This window comes from Pundamilia nyererei, unplaced genomic scaffold (genome assembly GCF_000239375.1).
Source record: "Pundamilia nyererei isolate P.nyererei 1_Seehausen unplaced genomic scaffold, PunNye1.0 scaffold00136, whole genome shotgun sequence".
Lineage (NCBI taxonomy): Eukaryota > Metazoa > Chordata > Actinopteri > Cichliformes > Cichlidae > Pundamilia > Pundamilia nyererei.
The window spans coordinates 1,123,732-1,141,797 of NW_005187537.1; the positions used below are offsets into that span (position 1 = coordinate 1,123,732).

An 18,066-nucleotide genomic window follows, 5' to 3' on the forward strand; every position below is an offset into this window, starting at 1 on the left:
GTTATGGTGTCACCTCTTTGGTGGATGAGGTAAAGTTGTCATGTTTACTTATCTTTAAATTAAGTTTTTGGAGAGAATTTACATGATTTACAAAAATTAACAACTGATAATAAAAAAAAAAAAAAGCAAAAGGCCAATTAATGTACCTGTGCTCAGATTCCCTTTGATTTATCTCGCTATATGTTACAATGAACATATTTTTGGGTTGCTTCAAGGTGAATATTGGTTCTCTTAGATCTTGTATCACAACAGTTTTGTGATGTGTATTCATACTTTTTTCCAGGCATTTTATAATATTATTACTATTCGACAGGTTAATAGCAAACTTTGAAAACGTTCCTGGTTTTACTTAAATTTTACTTCAACAACAGGTTTCGCTAAAAATAAAAATACACAAAATTCTTCCCTTATTGATACTTTAATTATACTTTGTTCATGTGCATATTGAAGAAAGAATAACAAAAATGTTCAGGTGGATACTTCTGTACATACTACTATAATAATCTATTGGTTACTTGAGGTGCTCTTCTTTGTATGTTTGGCAAGCCTGCAGTGAAAGCATTCAACTTAACCTCAAGAAATAACGCTGTCCTAAAGGTAAAGAATCCAGCGTACATGTGCATGCAGCAGTGGGAGTGAAGCTGAGAGATCCCCGAGGCATTTAATAGCTATAGTTAGCTTAGATTTATCCACTGCTCTGATAGCTATAGTTAGCAGTAAATTTATCCACCTGCCAAGGGAAGTTGTCAACGAGGGGTGGGAAATACACTTCCATTGAGTTAGTTAGCCTTTAATGACTGAGGGACTGGCTGCAAAGAGCTGATTAGAAAATTAATTATTTATCAAAATACTCCTAAAAATTTCTCCTGAAAACTGAAAAAGTGAGAACAAGTCATTAAGGTGTAAATTAAATGATCTGAATTCCAAATCAGGCCTTCATGTATCAAGTCGTTATGTGTGAAGCCACAGCTGTAGCTTTTTGCTTCATTTATTTACACTGTGTCTATTCATCAATTCATCAATCCCACGGGCAGCAGCAGAGTAACATGAAAAGTGTCCCTGCTTAATATTGGAACAGATAACTACTACTAAGCATCATTTAGACTTCATGTTTTTCTTTTTTTCTTGGAGAATAACTAACATTACTAAATAATGTAATGAGTTATTAATTTCCAATGTGAATATTTCCATTCACTTTAACACTGCGAGTTTTGAACTACTTCACCCTCTGCTGACCTCCCTTCTGTCCTGGCCAGCATGGCTGTTGACAAAAACAGCTGTTTTCTATTAAAAATAGGACAAATGGCCATACTGTGACCATACGTTCAGTCTAATTCTCTGTTAGCCTGTAAACCTTTGTTACACTAAGCTCTGTGTTCAGTTCAGTGTATCATAGTGTCACAGTTAAATTTAAGCACTTTTTTTAAATTATTAATGTTCTCCAAAAGAGGGTATTTTCTATTATTGCTGAGATTTAAGTGCAGTAAAGGGTGTCATGGGATTTCCCTGGGGGGTTACACTGAGGCTCAACAACACAATCTGTCACTCTATCATAAATACAAGCCAATGTACCTTTAAATGCTCATAAATCCACCGATCTAATCTCGATAAACAGCACTGACTTTCTATATGAGTGTGAAAATCATTTGACATAATGAGTTTCACTAAACTTCCAAAATGCTCATAGTTTTTGGGTATAGATGTAAAACAACGCTCCTCATATTAATGTCTGAAAATAAGACACAACTTCCCAGAAACTACTCTGCTCTGCATTAAAGTTCATTGCAAACTACACAGTCATGTATAATTGTTGTCATCATTTGACAGCCTACACCACGGGAAGACAGAAACCAGAGGAAACACAAGAGTTAGAAGGATAAGGGACACACTGAGGAACAAAAACACAATTTATACAAGATGTTTGGGTTGCCTAGAGATAATACAGACACAATTTTGTGCTGAGCAGGATTGGAAAAATACATTGAGGGAAGTAAATAAATACAAATGATCGATTCCTGTTTTCACTTGATTATAAGTGAGCATCTCTCAGTCCCATCCAAATATGCCGTCTATGTGACAAAATGTACTTTTGGTTCACAGAAGCATCTTAGCCATATTTGTGTAATGCAGAAACACATTTTGTTATGCGTCACTGAGCACAGTAGGGCCCCTGTGAGCTTGATATACATTCATAATGGATAATTTATTACAGTAATGTATGCCTCAGCCTATTAGCAACAAAATCTGTACATTCAACAAGTATCAAATACCACAGAACATAACTAAATGCAGCAACAGTGTAAGTGTTTATTACATTAAATAGCCATTAACGAGCCTAAAATAGCTTCAATGGCCATTAGCCATAAAGGCAAAAACTACTTTCTAATCTTGCTGCTCATACATGCCACCTCTGCCTCTCTCCACAGGAACTGGAACTGCTGCTGACTCCCACTTATCACTGGCTGTCTCTTTCTTTAACCACTTCTGCCAGTTTTTGAGCACTTTGTCATGTCACCACCTGAAGTGATTAGTTGCAGACCTACATCCAGGCTGTGATAGAAATTGGCACTGGTGATCCGGACTGTTCGCAGACTTGCCATACTACCATCCTGTGCCATACTACTGATGAAGGTTTGGGGGTCATGGGCAGTGTGTCAAAGGCTGCCCTCTAGGAAAGCTGATCAATGCGTTGCCCGACACATAACTCCCTCCTTTGATGTCCGCTGACCTCCTAAGCCATCTCTTTCCTTCTTGCAGCCACATACATCCATCTTTTGTTGTTCTTTTTCTTTAACAAGCAGTGCAAAACCGAACGCATAAACTCTAGATGAAGAATGAATTATGAACATCTGAGAAGATGATTTAAAATACATTGTCGGTTCTGTTATTAAATAAAGTCAAGTTTTTTTTTTTATAAAAGAGGATTAAAAATGAAAAAGCCTTTTCCTACAGTTCCTCCTCTTTTTGCCTCCACACTGTATTGAATTTTCCTTTTCTCCTTTCTCCAACAGTTACTTCTAGTTAACCCCCCCTCACTCTCATCACCCCTCACTCAGACTGCTACTAATAGCGGTTTATTTTTAGCACATGTGAGGTGTGTGTGTGTGTATACACATGATGGATGAAGGTGATGTTTCACACCTTTTTCATGAGGGGGAAAAAGTGGTGGATGGGATGAGTGGAGGAGAGGTTGAGGGTGAGGCAAAAAGCGAGCTCGTGAGAGGACACATGCAGAGACAGCTCTTACTACACAAAAAGTGAAGGATTGAGGGAGACACGGCTAACACCTAAAATCCCCACTGGTGCAGCACACTGATCTACAAGAAGCTGAAGATCAACAGGCCACGCTGCACCAGATAATAGTCTTCCTCACAGAGATGAGGGATGACAGGAGCAGCCTTATGGACCGTACCGTCCAATTAAGAAACAGTGCATTAGCTTAGGGCAAAAACTGAAATTTAATCACATGTCAGTTCCTGCTTCTCATCTTTACGGTCAAATCTCAAGAGAAAGTTGCAGAGCTGATCAGAGGTGAGAAAACTCATAACCTACTCTGAATTATGCTGGGAGTGGATATCGAGGAGAGAAATGCAGATGGTACATCACCTGACAGGCAGAGCACTGACTTAATCAACGTTTGACGGAGCGAAATGTGAACAGCATGGAGCAGATTAGGGCTAAAACAGAGGGACGGGTGCCAGTAAAAACAAAGGATAAGGAAGCAAGCAACAGATACACAGAGGGATTATTCGGCATACACAGAGAGCACAAATAACTACAAACCAACTGTCGCTTTTCCTTTAATAACTTGATCTGGAATGCCACTGCATGTGCATATAATTGGCAGCACGTGTAAAACAGAAATGTAATTTTTAAATATAGCTACTCAAAAGGGAACTTTTTTTTCTGCACATGTTTTGACCTTGAACTTCCACAAGGAGTTTATTTTTAGGCCACCGTTTAATCTCCTTCCTGAATCTGCAAGTCAGGAGGTGTCAACAGCAGACAGAAACAGAAGCGAATAATCAGCACAAGCAAGTGAGAATTTTCACGTCTGGCGACAAAACGAGCCTGATCTTAAAACGGGTGCGATTGCTGAGATGTGATAGAATATGTTCTTTCTTTTTTTACATTTTCTATTTACCCCTTATGATTTTTGTCGCTGTCTATCTTTCTTCCATCTCACTTTTCTTACAGACCTTTTTTTTCCCAGTCAAATGACAAAAACACTTCTCACACCATGCACAGCAGTGAGTAAAATAATAATACCCTAAATGAAGTGGGACAAAATCTTGTCAGGGTCTGGATGCATCTCTTTGTTTCTGCCCCACAAGTTATGTCTTCTGAGATCTGATGCTTAAGCACTACTTCCTGCTGCGTTTTCGTATTACCTATTATATGAGGCACGACCATGCTCTGCTTGGCAGAGGGTCTCCTTCACCCCACAGTTAAGCACACAAACAAGGGACTTTAGCTTGGAGTAAGATATACTTGTAGTAATGAGCAATTCCCTTCCCACTGTGAGTGCCATTACCACACACTGTAATATGACTTAATGCTCTATATAAACATAAATATAGCAACGCTAAACCCCCTAGAAGCACGTGTCATAATTTGCCATCATAGGGAGCCCATGGTGTTATTTATTATGTCTAAAAGTGACACACTGTGTCAATTTTTTATCAAAAGTTGGGGAAAGTGATGGACACGAGTGTAGCGACATTTTTCAAAGACAAGAGGGATGGTGTTAAACGTATAAGGTACAAATTCAAACCAAAAACTCGCATACTTCTCATCTAATCAACATGCTGAGCAGTTATGACTCTTAAGCATTTAAGTGTTGACTACTGGCTATAGTGGCTGCAAACAAGTCAGCCCGTGCAACTGCATGCACATGGCCTGCTACCAGAATAACAGTATTAAAGTTTTCATAATAAAATAAAGAATGCATTGAAATTCAGCACCATTGCATGCACACAAATACACATGAAGCAATGCCAAAGCTCACACCGAGCATATTTTATTCATAAGTGAAAGGTTGATAACAAAATCTCTTTGGTCATGGCCACAAGTGGGTTGCAAAGAGAATCAGCTTCAAGGTATGAGAGCTGAAAAACAGAGTGTAAAGAAACGTGTGTGTGTGTGTGTGTTTCTCTAGGCATGCATATTTATGCACGTTCTCTTGACGTAGAACTATGCATGCCCCTGCAAGGAAAAAAAAGGCGGAAGTGGCACGTAGAGGAAGAAAATCAGACGTTATTAATTAGACAGTACAAAGTTGTAATGGCTTTTCAAGGAAGATTAACACCAAGTTTCATTTGGAAAAATGTCAGAGCCCCTAACAAATGACTCATACTCTGGAAAAGGAAATGAATGTGACTATTTCTTGGTCACATTCATTGCACAGGATGCACAGGAAGTCCTTGTGAAAGTCTCCTGTAGTAAGAAAGGTGCAGTGGTGGAGAATGCAGTGTATGACATTAATAAGTTACAGGAAACTGGTGTTTGCACGCGTATGATCTTGATCACCTTAAGAGAATTAATTTGCAGCAAGGTGAGGTATGTGTTGCTCCTCAGCGCACCAAACACATTAATCTTCAGACATGAAATATTGATTTAGGGCTGTTTATTACAACCTCTCGCAATTTACAAGTCAAAACATTGTGTTTGTGTACAGTTACTGTGGAGTAAAGCTGTTAGTGGGCAAGAAGTCATTTTTTAATTTGATGGGAACAAATTTGTTGTTTAGCTGAAACAGAACGACAATGCCTTCAGCTACAATTGAATGTATTCCTGTAAACAAGCTGAAAATACACTGATAACTAAGACAAAGTAGGTTGTTTAACAGTGTGATCAGTGAGCTATTGATCAGGCAATAGATCTGGACACAAGGCAATAGATCTAAAGAGTTTTTTTCTTATTTTAGAGAACACACAGCTATTGGTACAAATGACAAAATAAAGGCTTAAGGATTTTCTTCTTCACTCTAAATGGCCATCACACAGGGATTCTTCACTGTACACAGTATTTTCTTGTCATCTCTCACTACTTCTTCACAAACCAACACATTTGCCTTATTTTAGTATTCTACATCATATATTAATTTTACTAAACTGTACACCAAGCTGTAGTGAATACAACTCTCTGGTCTTTGCAGGTATTATGTGAAACAGTTGCACAGATCTGGAGAGTATTCGGTGGCCTGCTGGTAACCTCTGCACCCAAACCTCCTTGTGATTGTTTTAGTTGTAAGCAGATTGCCGTGGTCTCCTATAGGTTGCATGGAAGACACGGACTTATCTGGAAACACTAGCGATTTCCTCTTCAAGTTGTAGTGAAACATAAAAAAGTGTAATGCCAAACTTTTGTAGGCCAATGGTCTCCCTTTCTGAGTTGCATCATACCATCCAGAGAGTAAATTTAACTAAATGATCTTGCATAAAAGTTAGATTTGCAGACAAGGCTTCCATGTAAATTAATGACAACCTACTAATGACCAAATCAATTTGCCTGTAGGTGTTTTGGTACCTACATGCATACCTCAACTTCTTGCTAGCAACTGCCAATCTCTCAATCAGCTGGTTGCATAATATACAATTTTCCTTAGCAACTGGTGGTTATAGCAACTGGGGTCAGTGACTGGTCTCTAATCTTGAGCGAACTGCTAGGAACCTCCAGAACTGTGCGTTCCTGTCATGTAATAAACACAATGACATTGTGTAGGTACTCCTTATCTTGAGACCTCCGGGGCTATCCTGTGGGACAACAAAAGGTGGGACAACACATTATCCAAAGCTGTACTTTGGATAATGTGGGTTGTATGGTGACACCTCTGTGGATTTGGCTTGTTGGAAAACATAATGTGAAATCTCAGTCACATAGTGATCCAGTTGAATTTGAAGGCCATCTCACGCCATCTTCTTGTCTATAAGAATCTTTAGGTTGCTGATAAACAGGGATGGGAATTGAGAAGAACTTAGATTCCGATTCCATGATCGATGTCACTTATTGATTTGTTTCCTTTTTGACTCTCTTATGAATTCTCATTGGGTTCTCATAGGCTCTGCTTTTGGAGTCACCCCCATGTCTAAGCAGCATATCAAAGACATTACAATTATGCAAATTAACTGCATGCTGTGCGGTCAAATGTTTGTGCATGTTGGAGGTATTTCCCCACTTTACAAGAAAAAAATCATGTGAATGGGATTCCTTAATGTATGCATTTTTATTAGGTGGCGCAAACAGGTTGGATAGTATTTAAAACATTTTAATTGCACTAAACAACCCTTGTCCCACTATTTGATAAAGGAACACAAACAAAGCTCTGGGGAAGAAGAGGAGAAAAGGACACACAGAAACACACGGACACATACACACACACTAGAATGGCCTTGTTTACCTTGGAGAAGCTAATGAAACAAGCTAATTAGTGGGAAACGTGGAGTTAAAATGGAGGGTGATTAAAAATGACTGTCATCACTAATGCATACACCAGCAAGGGCTAACAACACACAATCAGCATCCTGACCCTTGTGTAGGCCTGTGGTTGAAGAGGCGCAGGACTGTGATTAATTGACAGAACTAATTATAGACACATGAGTCTTTTCAGAAACATGCTGTGTGCTACCAGTAAGGGTATGAGCACGTAAAAAAAATTAAAGTTTTTTCATACATGGTCCAGCAAACTTATTCACTGAGGTGGAATAAAAACACCTATTAACCAGGGGCTTTCTTAATGTCATCAGTCCTTTTCTGCATAAGTTAAATCACTGCTAGGTTCATACACAGTTTGATGGCAGTGCAAAATCTGTCTCTCCATGCCTGACTTAAATGGCGTGTCCCTCAGCACCTTGGCACAGCCAAAAATGCTACAATGCCCAAATACCAAACTATGAATGGCCTTGATGAAATCCCAATGTAGCACAGCCATTATACAGTTCAGCCCTTTCTGGCTCCCACTGCAATGAAGCAGACATCTCTCTTTCTCTCTCTCTCTCTCCCATTGGAACAGACACGCAGGAGCCAGTAGTCATGGTAACTCCATTCTGAGTAAACTTAAGGATGTGTATGCACACACACACACACACACACACACACACACACAAACACACACACACACACACACCAATTTTAATAAATACTTCATAGATGGGAGCGAATGTGCTTTGATGCTGCAGTAGCTAGTTAGCTGGTTAAATAGTTAGTAGCTTATTTTGCCAGCAGACTGTCAAACTGCATCATTTCCTAAAGTTGCTCTGTTTCTGTTTGTGCCTGTTTCAGGGTGCATGCACCAAACACATGTCTATGTCCGGACAAGGTATGAATATCAATGAGTACAATTATTCCAACCTTTTCATAACAAGGATGTATATGGAAAAAAAATAGGCACTTAAACGAGATTTGTTTCATTCCTTCAAACATTGTCACACCACTCTGCAAAGCCCTAGTGAGTCTATGAGGGTAGTGTATGAGCCTGATTATCTGTTTACACATGGAAAGGGAATGTGGGTATGGGCTTGGAATGGTTAACACTTTTGCTGCTTGAGCCCATGATGGCTTTGTTTTTCTGACCATTGCCCCTAAATTGTATTTTGGTCCATGTAGTAATTTCATTTTTTATAAACTCTGGTGGTAGTCTCCTTTAACGTTGCATCTTATGAGTTTAATTTTAGCAACAAAAAGTGAATGTTTGTGCATGACTGCTGGAACAATACAAAGTTTGATGTAGTGCCTGTGCTGTAGTGCTTTGTTGCTAATTACTTTAATTACTTTAGCAGTGACTTTTTTTTCTTGTCATCAACACATCCCAAGAAAACATCAAAATCACCAACGTGTTAGTCCATCTGTCATTGCTTTTCTAGTTCCCAGCAATCTCTGTGCCATTCATCCCCAAGCTTGTTTGTGCAAACTCAAAGGCGCAAACAGTATAATTAACGGCCACTACAGAAACTTTTACTATAATATTTGGGCCTCCAGCTGAGGACGTCAAGCAGACAACCAAGTAACAACCAGGTAACATTGCAGACACTGGCACAAGCTTTTTTTTTCTGATGATGTAATCTTTTGCATAGACATTTATACAGCAATTATTAAACCTCAGAGTGTTTATTGGGAAGCATCCCTCAAAATCTTTATCAGCACAAATATTTGTGCTGATTGTCCAGCAGAGTGTTTTTGTTGTGATGAACACACACTCACACATGGGTTACAACATGTGCATTTATATGTCTGCGCTTTCTCCACGCATGATAAGCGGCTGCATTCAGATCACGAACATGAAGCTCTGCAGTTGTCAAAGTCTGAAGAGATAACGAGGAGAAAAAGCAGAGGTGGAGATGAGCAACCCTGATGTCAAATTAGCATTCACACACTGCTCTATTGACAAGGTCATCTAAACACAGCTTTACCTCAACCCTCAGGATCAACTGCTGGGATTCAATAGAACCACCCTACTCTGTTGTGTTTTCCCCAAGGCAATGTGAGCTGCTGCTCAATATCACTCGCGAGAAAAAAAGGAAAATGGGTGTAAAGCTTAGCGGCAGGCTGTCAATAGGCAACATTATAAAGGGTGATTTCTGGAAAGGACACTCTTTAGCCAGCACTAAGCCCAGGAGGACAAAGAGTACGTGGATGCTAAAGAAATAGGACCTTCTCAGTATGACGAAAAGAACTTGACTGCGCTTACATAATTTTATTCTAATCTCGCTCCTCAAATTAGCATTGTAAAGTTCTGTGTAACTGTGCAGAGGAAGCTAGAGAGGGAAGGAGGATGGGGATGGGTTAGCTGAGAGGTGGATGAAGGGCTGGGTAAAAGGCTGTGTGTGTCTTTCTTCCACTAAGAGTTTCTCAATAGAGGTGGAATGCCACATGCTTCCAGAGAGCAATCTGTTTGACTGCTAGAGAGCGAACAGGAGGAGACAGAAGGACAGAACTGTGAAGGCAGGACGGAGGGAAGCAGGGATTGAAAAAGCAGATTGAAAGAAGGGAAGAGTGAGTTCATTCAAAGCCAGCAGCTTTCTAACTCTCGCTGTGAATTCATTATTGATTCTATTATTATGTGTTTGAATTGAACAAGCTTAAACAATGTATGCTCACAGGACCATATATACAGTACACATCATTGCAGACCCACATTCAAACCCTGCAGGTTCACTGACATGCTTTTAGATAGTCATGTTTAGGATTTATGCCACTGAGGAGTGCATTTACTCTTTTGTAAAAAAAAATCTGAGCCACACACAGAGACTAGTGACCTATTTGCAAAGATCTCAAAACACACATCAGCACCTCTGCTATAAACACAGCAAACTTTAACTTTAGACCATCTCCACCTGGCTGCTGCGCTCAGCAGACCCAGCAGCGAACCTCTGGGTGTGGAAGTGGAAGTTTTTGGATGCCTACCTTGGGTGAGCGTTCCCATGAGGAAGCGATAGAAATAGCGAGCCACCTTGGTGAGCTGCCTCTTGCACCTTTTCCTGCACTGGCTCATCTTGGTGCAGCTGAGGAGGTGGAGGTGATGATAGTGATGGTAGTATTAGTCGACTTGTCTGCCAGGGGAAACGAGCTCTCAAGGTAGGAGGGGAGGCACAGAGCACTGTGAGTGAGTGTGTGTTTAGGTGTGTGTGTTCGTGGAAGTCTGACTGCCGCTGCTTCTCTTCTCCTCCTCCTCCTCACTCACCGCTTCTCTTTCCTCTCTCTGTGTTGTCTTCTCCCCTTTCTCTTCCTCTCCGTTCTTCTCTCCACCTGTAGGGCGCTGTCAATCAGCCGGCAGCACTCTGTCTCCTCCCCCTCACGTTCTGAGAAGCCCTTTTCTGGCCTCTCATTGGTTGGGAACAGAGTGTGGCGAAAAATTACGGACCAGCGCACATGTGAGAGAGTGTGTGTGTGTGTTTTTCTCTGTGTGTGTGAGAGAGGAGTGTACTATAAGGAGGCCGGCGTGACTGGCAGGTGGTGGTGCTTTTTTTCTATCTGCTTTCGCCACACATCTTATTGATGCTATTTATTCCCATGCATCTCCAGTCATGAAACATGAAAAGACAGCCTGGGAGAGCGTGTGTACATCTGTGTTTGAGCCGCTATGAGGTTGAGTAAAGCGACAGAGAAAACTAAGCAAACTCATTAATTAGCATCGCACGTCACTATCTGCTTGCCTGCTCATTAATGATATTCGTAACAGTGAGAGGTAAGTGAAGAGGGTAGGAGCAAAAGGGAAAAAGTGAAGTTACATGAAGAGACAGGTAGGGAGGTGGAGAGGGGGCAAATAGGGGAATGCATTAATAATATCTTCACTCCCTTCTCAGCATGGTGCAATTTTAAAAGAGTGGAAAAGCTTGACGAAGTAGAAAGAGGCTTTTTGGACAAACACCAGCCCTCACCAGCAGTCGATGAAAGGATTATTATCTGCCGGCAGAGAAGGAGGAGAAGTGGGGAAGAGAGAGGAGGAGCTTTTAAATCCTGCGGGATTGAGAAAAAAAATGTATTTATGTAAAGCCTTTCTGTCTTCATCCTTATCATTCTGGCTTCCCTCTTGCAGAGTCACTCAATAGGGAAACACACTCAACTCGTTTTCCCCGGTGTCACATATTTATTGTTTTGCCCTCTACAACTCCCACATTAGCCTGCTAAACTGCTGCCAATCCACCTTTATCCCCTCACTTTCCCTGATGCTGAATTAAGAGTGATTACAGTTACCTCAGCAACCCCAGACTCCTTGGATGTCTGTCTGTTCTTCAGGTCAGAAGAAGAAAAATAGAGAAGAAAATCAATCAAATGTCAGGCAGATGCTTCCTCTAAATGCCTGTGTCTTTTTCTGTCGGCTCTGTGATCTTGTCCTCATTTAAAAGTCAAAGAGAGAGGTCAAAGTATAGAGTACAGGTGAGCATTTGACAGTGAGAGTCTAGAGCAGCTCTGGCAAATAGTGACATAACCACGTAGTGCAGAAGGACCTGTTTCCCAGATTCTGAGAAAATGGATTTAAAAACATGTGGGAGAGCAGATGGAAAAGACTTTAAAAAGGTTTTTTGGACTCAGTATTAAATGGTCATATAAGGATCCTTACTACTTATTGGTTTTGACTCCTGGCTTCTCAGTTCAGTGGTCTCTAATGGTTCAAGTAAGGATTATCTCTCCTATTTCTGAGTGTGTGCGAGCCTTCATAAATAACTGCAGACAGTGTGTGCCGACCGAGATATACCATAAGAAGTTTGTGTGTGTCCTTAAACTTTCCAGTCTTGGTTCAACAGTGCTGTTTTCAGTCACAGGTGGCACAAACAGCTACTGAAAAATTTAATAATCTCCAAGCTCTGGATTAAGTCTCAGTAACTGCCACCTCAGGTTTGCTTGCACTGACTGTTTATTTTGGTTTCTTTCTAAAAAAAAAAAAAAAAAGGAAGAAGTTTGAATAAATCCCTCATCACCAGAACAAAACGGTCCACAATGAAAACTCACAACAATCGAGAAACTACAAGTAATTCTGTGAACAGTGCTGGGTATAACACGTGCTGAAGTAACACATTACTATGCACTATTCAATCAGTTTGCAGTTATAGTTATGTTTTTACTTGAAGTTTCTTCAGTTATCTGCATGATGAGCAGGCTGAAAGAAAAAAAATGCATTGCTTCCTTCACACTTACACTACAATCAGCAATAAGTTTCAATGCAGGGAGGAGAAAAATAGAGCAGTCTGTAGTAGGGATGAGTACCGGTATCCGGTGCCATTCTGACATAAACGGTAGTAACCAGACCGAAACGTAGCGCATATTTCGGTGCTTTATTTCAGTGCTTTCTTTTTTCTTGAGATGTCATACACTTTGGATTCTAGCCAATCATTTTACATTTCCGAGGATAGTAGGCAGGGCCAGGTACGTACGTCCTTTTAGAGCAGAGCTACAGATTAAAAATGCCCAAGGCGAAGCGGTCAAAAGTCTGGCTGTACTTCACAGCAAAAGATGCAAACTCAGCAGCCTGCAACAAGTGCTTTAAGGTGATACTGTGCAAAGCAGGTAACACCTCGAATCTGATGAAACACCTGGCGACACATAGCGTTTTTTTAAAAGCCGAGAAATGCACCGTATTTGATAGCTTGCTGCAAAACCGAGCACATCTATTGCGGGTGTGGTGCCTGTTATCGGATCCCAAGAACCCGAAGAGGAGAGTCCTGGCCCCTAGCCCTGCCAGTGTAGCAGAAATGATGATGGATGATGATGCAGCAGCAGCCGTTCTTCTCTGGGTGAGTGGCTTAATGTTGTTCCTGTGTAATTTACGTTGAGTAGGCTAACCACGTTATTACATTAATGCATGTAAAGTGAACTAGCAAACACCGTTGTAGTTACATGCGGCTGTCGTCTTGTTTGATAGAGTGATACCATATATGCCCTATAGCTGCAGAAAAGGCTAACATTGTTATCTTTTTACAAAAAACAGCTAAACATGAGAGGTTTTAGGACAAAGATTGTGTTTTCCATTGTTTAAGCACCTTTTCCAACCAAAGGAGGTATGTTGTATCAACAGAAAAGGCTAACTTGGTTATCATTTTGCCGACAAAAGAGACTGCTAAAAATAAAAACATAAGAGCTTTTTGGACAAAGTTTGTGTTCTCCATTTTTTAAGCACTGGTTCGAGCACCGTTTAAGCACCAGCACCATTTCAAAGTACCGGTTGGGCACCGTTATCAGATAAAACCTAAACGATACCCATCCCTAGTCTGTAATGTTTGAGGAGTGTAGATGTGGACATTACTTTCATTTTTGTTATTAGAAAGAACAAGCAGTGCGATGGTAAAGTACAAACTGTGTCCAAGAAAGAAACAACTGAATTAAGGTCTTTACACATAAACACGTAAAATCCATCCATGTAAATATTTCATCTGTTAAAAACATTTTTCAGACTCACTTGTAATGCAGCCATTCACAGTAACCATGTAATTTTGCAGGCCAAATTTGCAGCATTAATATTTTTCGAACCAAGCTCGGTTTTTTTTTCACTTTAGACTTTTTCAGATCTGAAAAAACAGATCTGACCGATTAGGTAACAAGTAACTCAAAATGTGTGCCGGTGCTGAATAAAGTTAAATAATACTATTTTACCTCAAACACACAGCTAGGTCAACTGGCTTTCTCTAAAATTGTTTTTCTGCCTCCTCTGGTCCCAACTTTACCAAAAAGAGCTAAAACTGCCCAATGACATCCTAAAATATACGCATGGATCAAACAATGAAGTTCTCCCTGCTGCTTCTTTATATAAACATTGGATGAACTCAGAATATCAGTTAATTCATTTTCTTGTTTAGTAACATTAGGACCTGCTCATCATTGCTTGATATCGACTTCATTTTTTCCATAATTTTAAAGACAAATTTTCTGTGAAAAGGCAATGCATTCTGTGAGTATACAGATTTACACAAGTTTGGATCTAAAAAAATTCAGAATTTCACGTTTTCTTAAAACATCTTCAGTTTGTAATGGCCTTTATACTTCTAACACAACACTGACTCTTTGAAAGCATCTGCACAGATCGCATGTTAACTCAAAGCCGGTGAAGAACCCAGTTAAATCAGAGTTTTTGCCAACTCCCACCTGAGCAGGATGTTCAACAGGTAACAAAAGTTGTTTTAAGCAGTCAGGCTTGAAGCCCTGTAGTCATCTACCTCTACATATTTCATAATCTGAATCACTGTGATGATCATTTTCAAGTAGGTTGGATATATTCATGTGTGTACTGAAATACTCAAAAGGAAGATCGCATTTGTGCCCCTCACTAGCGAATTCACGAATGTGGATTTGTCTTGCCATGTTGGACTGTAGCTTCAGGTTTATATTGTTAACTGGTAATTATGTAACAATGCACTTCAGCTCATGTACGGAGTAATGCAAAAGCAATGCAGCAAGTAATGTTACCTTCACTGGAGCATAATTAAGTAATGGGCACTTACTGTGTTACTCTTAATAAAAGTAACAAGTAATGTGTAAAACATTACTTTTTGAATATCAAACCCATCACTGGATATGAAACATTAAGTGATCCAGACTTAAGTCTGTAATTTCAGAAGCAAATGAAGACACTAAACACATATCAAGTATTGACAACAGCTAAAGTAACCAAAGAAATTCTGGTTGTAAAATAGTGAAAATGGTAACATGTTAACATCAAATTTTTAGAAAACAGATAAAACATCTGAGGTATCAGTGCTTAATTGTGGTGCTGTGGGGAGGGTTTGTTTTGTTTTTAAACAGAGTTTAAATCTGTTTTGCAAGCCCTGAAAATTGTGTGATGTTATGAGTGATTTTGACTATGAGCAAAATTTTTGTTCCACCCCTATGTATGTTGAAGCCCTGGAACTCAGACAGTTTTCATTATATGAAGGTCAAATTTTGCATAGCTTCACTGAATAGACTACAGTTGTTGTCTGAGTAGATCCGCTGATTCTGAGGGGGTCAGGTGAGCAACACTCACCGATTTCCCATGAAATAAGATAATCTTCAGATAGTTATTGTATCTGAGCTAAATGATGGTCAGCAGGATTATACCCAATAAGATGATGATGATCCTTTGTTGGCTTTAATAGAAACAGGCAGACATGTGATGATCAAGAATCACAATGTGAACAAAAACCCGGGCTTTCACGCACACTGCTCCTCTCTCTAATCCTATAAATAATAGAGCCGGCTAGATTCTAGGAAGAGAGAAAGCAGCCTCTCATACACGTAGTTTAGCCTAAAAGTTAAAGAAGAACTGAAGCGACAGATTGAGTGATCAGTGTAGCATGAAGAATTAAACATTAATTGCTCGATGTAACACACCATCTCCTGCCGCACATACACATACATAGACACATACACATTCAGGGTTGCATGATCTGATAATGACAGGTTAAAATTTAATAAAGCCAGCTTTTCTGTCAATGGGATGAAGAGAGGAAAAAAAAGAGACTAATTATGATTTATATGTCTGAAATTTTAAAGTAAGGCAAAGAGTACAATAACTTCAGGCAGTTCTAAGGAAGAGCATAAATAATGTGAAAGATACTAAAAGTAAAATAAAACTAATAAAAAATGTAAAAGGGCTCTAAAAGCAGAATAAAACATGCGTGCGTTAAAGTACCCTGTGTATTTTCTTGTAAACAAACAAACAAAAATAAATATACTTAATTCACTGTTAATTTCTACAATAGATTATGCGTATCCTTATAATCCTGTACGTTAACATTCATGTTTACTTGTAAGCAAGCAAGCCTTTTTCCTGCCTCTGCTGAGTTTCTTGGCTTGTTATCACCACCTGTTGACACTGGGCAGACAATCATAGAAAAACTTCTCCATCGCTGTAGTAGAGGTCAAATACTCCAGATGGTTACCTTTTATAGGTACCATCAGTCAGACACAAGGACAGCATTTATGTTTGTAATCTGATTTAATCGCTGACCCAGTCAAAGTGAGAATTTTTCAACCTTCCGGGCCTTATGTCTTTCATTTTGTTGCAAAAAGTCTTAAAGCTGCTTAAATGGTCTTAAATGTAAAAAAAAAAAAAAACAACTTTGTGTTGTGCTGCAAAATAAACCTATTGTCCTTATATGAGGACATACTTTTACAAAGAAAAATAGCTTTGTTTTCCATGGTGATTACATCCAACTAATCTCAAGTACGCATCCAAATCAAGAGCTCAGGTCTCAGGCGGATAAGGAATTGATCTTTTGTTGAGTCAGTCACAAATCCTATTTCCTTTTCCTAGTCTTTTAGTTACTGGAATGTAGAAAATTGTGGTTACCATTCACACTCAATCCCGAACATGAATTTGTCTGAAATTGTGAAGCAGAGCCGCATGACAAATCAGGAGTTGATAGCAGCAGTGACATTTTGGAGAGCATTAATGGGCTGTTTACCAATATACGGGAGTCATCGATATTGTTGCCTTTAAATCAATCAAACAAAAGTTTACCATAGAAAGTTTTGTACTTATTAGTTTCACTGTGGAGGAGAAGTAACATGTTAGATTTCTTTTTTTTTTTTACACTAAATTTACAGCTCAACTTCTGAAAACTTTGTGTGAAAAGATCGTGTACATTATCTAACTTTGTCTCAGATTTTCACCTTGGGTGTGACAAAAGCTTCACTTGGTCCTACACCAAAAGCTTTTATCTCCAGCATTGACAGCAGGGGTGAGGTACAGCCCGTCAGACTCTCTGCTTGTACCTGACAGCTTTATTGAAAATGTACAGAGGCTTCCCTGCAACACTGAGGCCCCATCAGCTGAGCAGCAGTAAAATTTCACAATATCTACTGTATATAAGCCTGTTATCCAACAGGAAGATAAAAAAATTTCTATTGGGGATATGAAGAAGGTGATAAAAAGAAGTAGGAGGAAGGGTGAGGCTGCTCAAGTATAAGAGTTCTACATCCATTGTTCATTCAAATCCCGTGACATGTGTCCAGCGTTTGTGCCAAGACTCAGCCGCCTGTTCTCAGCACATGTACATGTGCCTTTTTGCATCAATTTTTTTCAAGTGTTTACTTCCAGGACTCTGACTCACCACCAGCACCAAGATGTCCAGGGTGTGAAAGCAGCACAGCCAAACACCGGCAACAGTCCATTAGCAACTATTACCATAGAAAATCAACACAAACAAAGAACAACACTTCACACTGCTGGCCCAATTATCAGCTTCAGTCAAATTCCAGTAACTCTTAATTATATTCTTGCAAGGACAAAAAAGCAGTTACTGTCTCAACACGTCAGTAAAATAACCATAAAATATAAAAATTGGCAGACGACGAAAGAACATTGTGGCAGACAGATAGAGGGGTCAGAGACATAAGAAGAAAGATGAGTTCAGAAGCATGCAGAGTTACTGCACTTAACCTATTGATGAAGCTACAGATCTAGGCTAGATGTTCATTTGAATGAACTGTCAGTAGCAGAATTAACATAGCTGTGTGACTGATCTCATCCTTTCGGTTTATAGATTCAAAACTTAAAAACTATCATATTTAGCTTCATAGTGAATAATATAAAACACTAAGAAAAATACTATGCAGACTTTATGTGTGTGTGTGTGTGTGTGTGTGTGTGTGTGT

At 39.6% G+C, this 18,066-nt stretch overlaps 1 protein-coding gene across 3 annotated transcripts in view; it reads right to left on the reverse strand.

Annotated features, from left to right (window-relative positions):
- LOC102196289 (Kv channel-interacting protein 2) overlaps positions 1-18,066 on the reverse strand; it is a 107,159-nt gene that overhangs the window by 40,057 nt on the left and 49,036 nt on the right. The window contains exon 1 of one of the 3 annotated variants that reach the window (XM_013913542.1): positions 10,402-10,686. The exons of the other annotated variants lie outside the window; for them this stretch is intronic. Coding sequence (XP_013768996.1) covers positions 10,402-10,489 — 88 coding nt within the window. The 5' untranslated portion in view covers positions 10,490-10,686. Of the gene's footprint in view, positions 1-10,401; positions 10,687-18,066 lie in introns of those variants that run through there. 3 annotated transcript variants of the gene reach the window in all.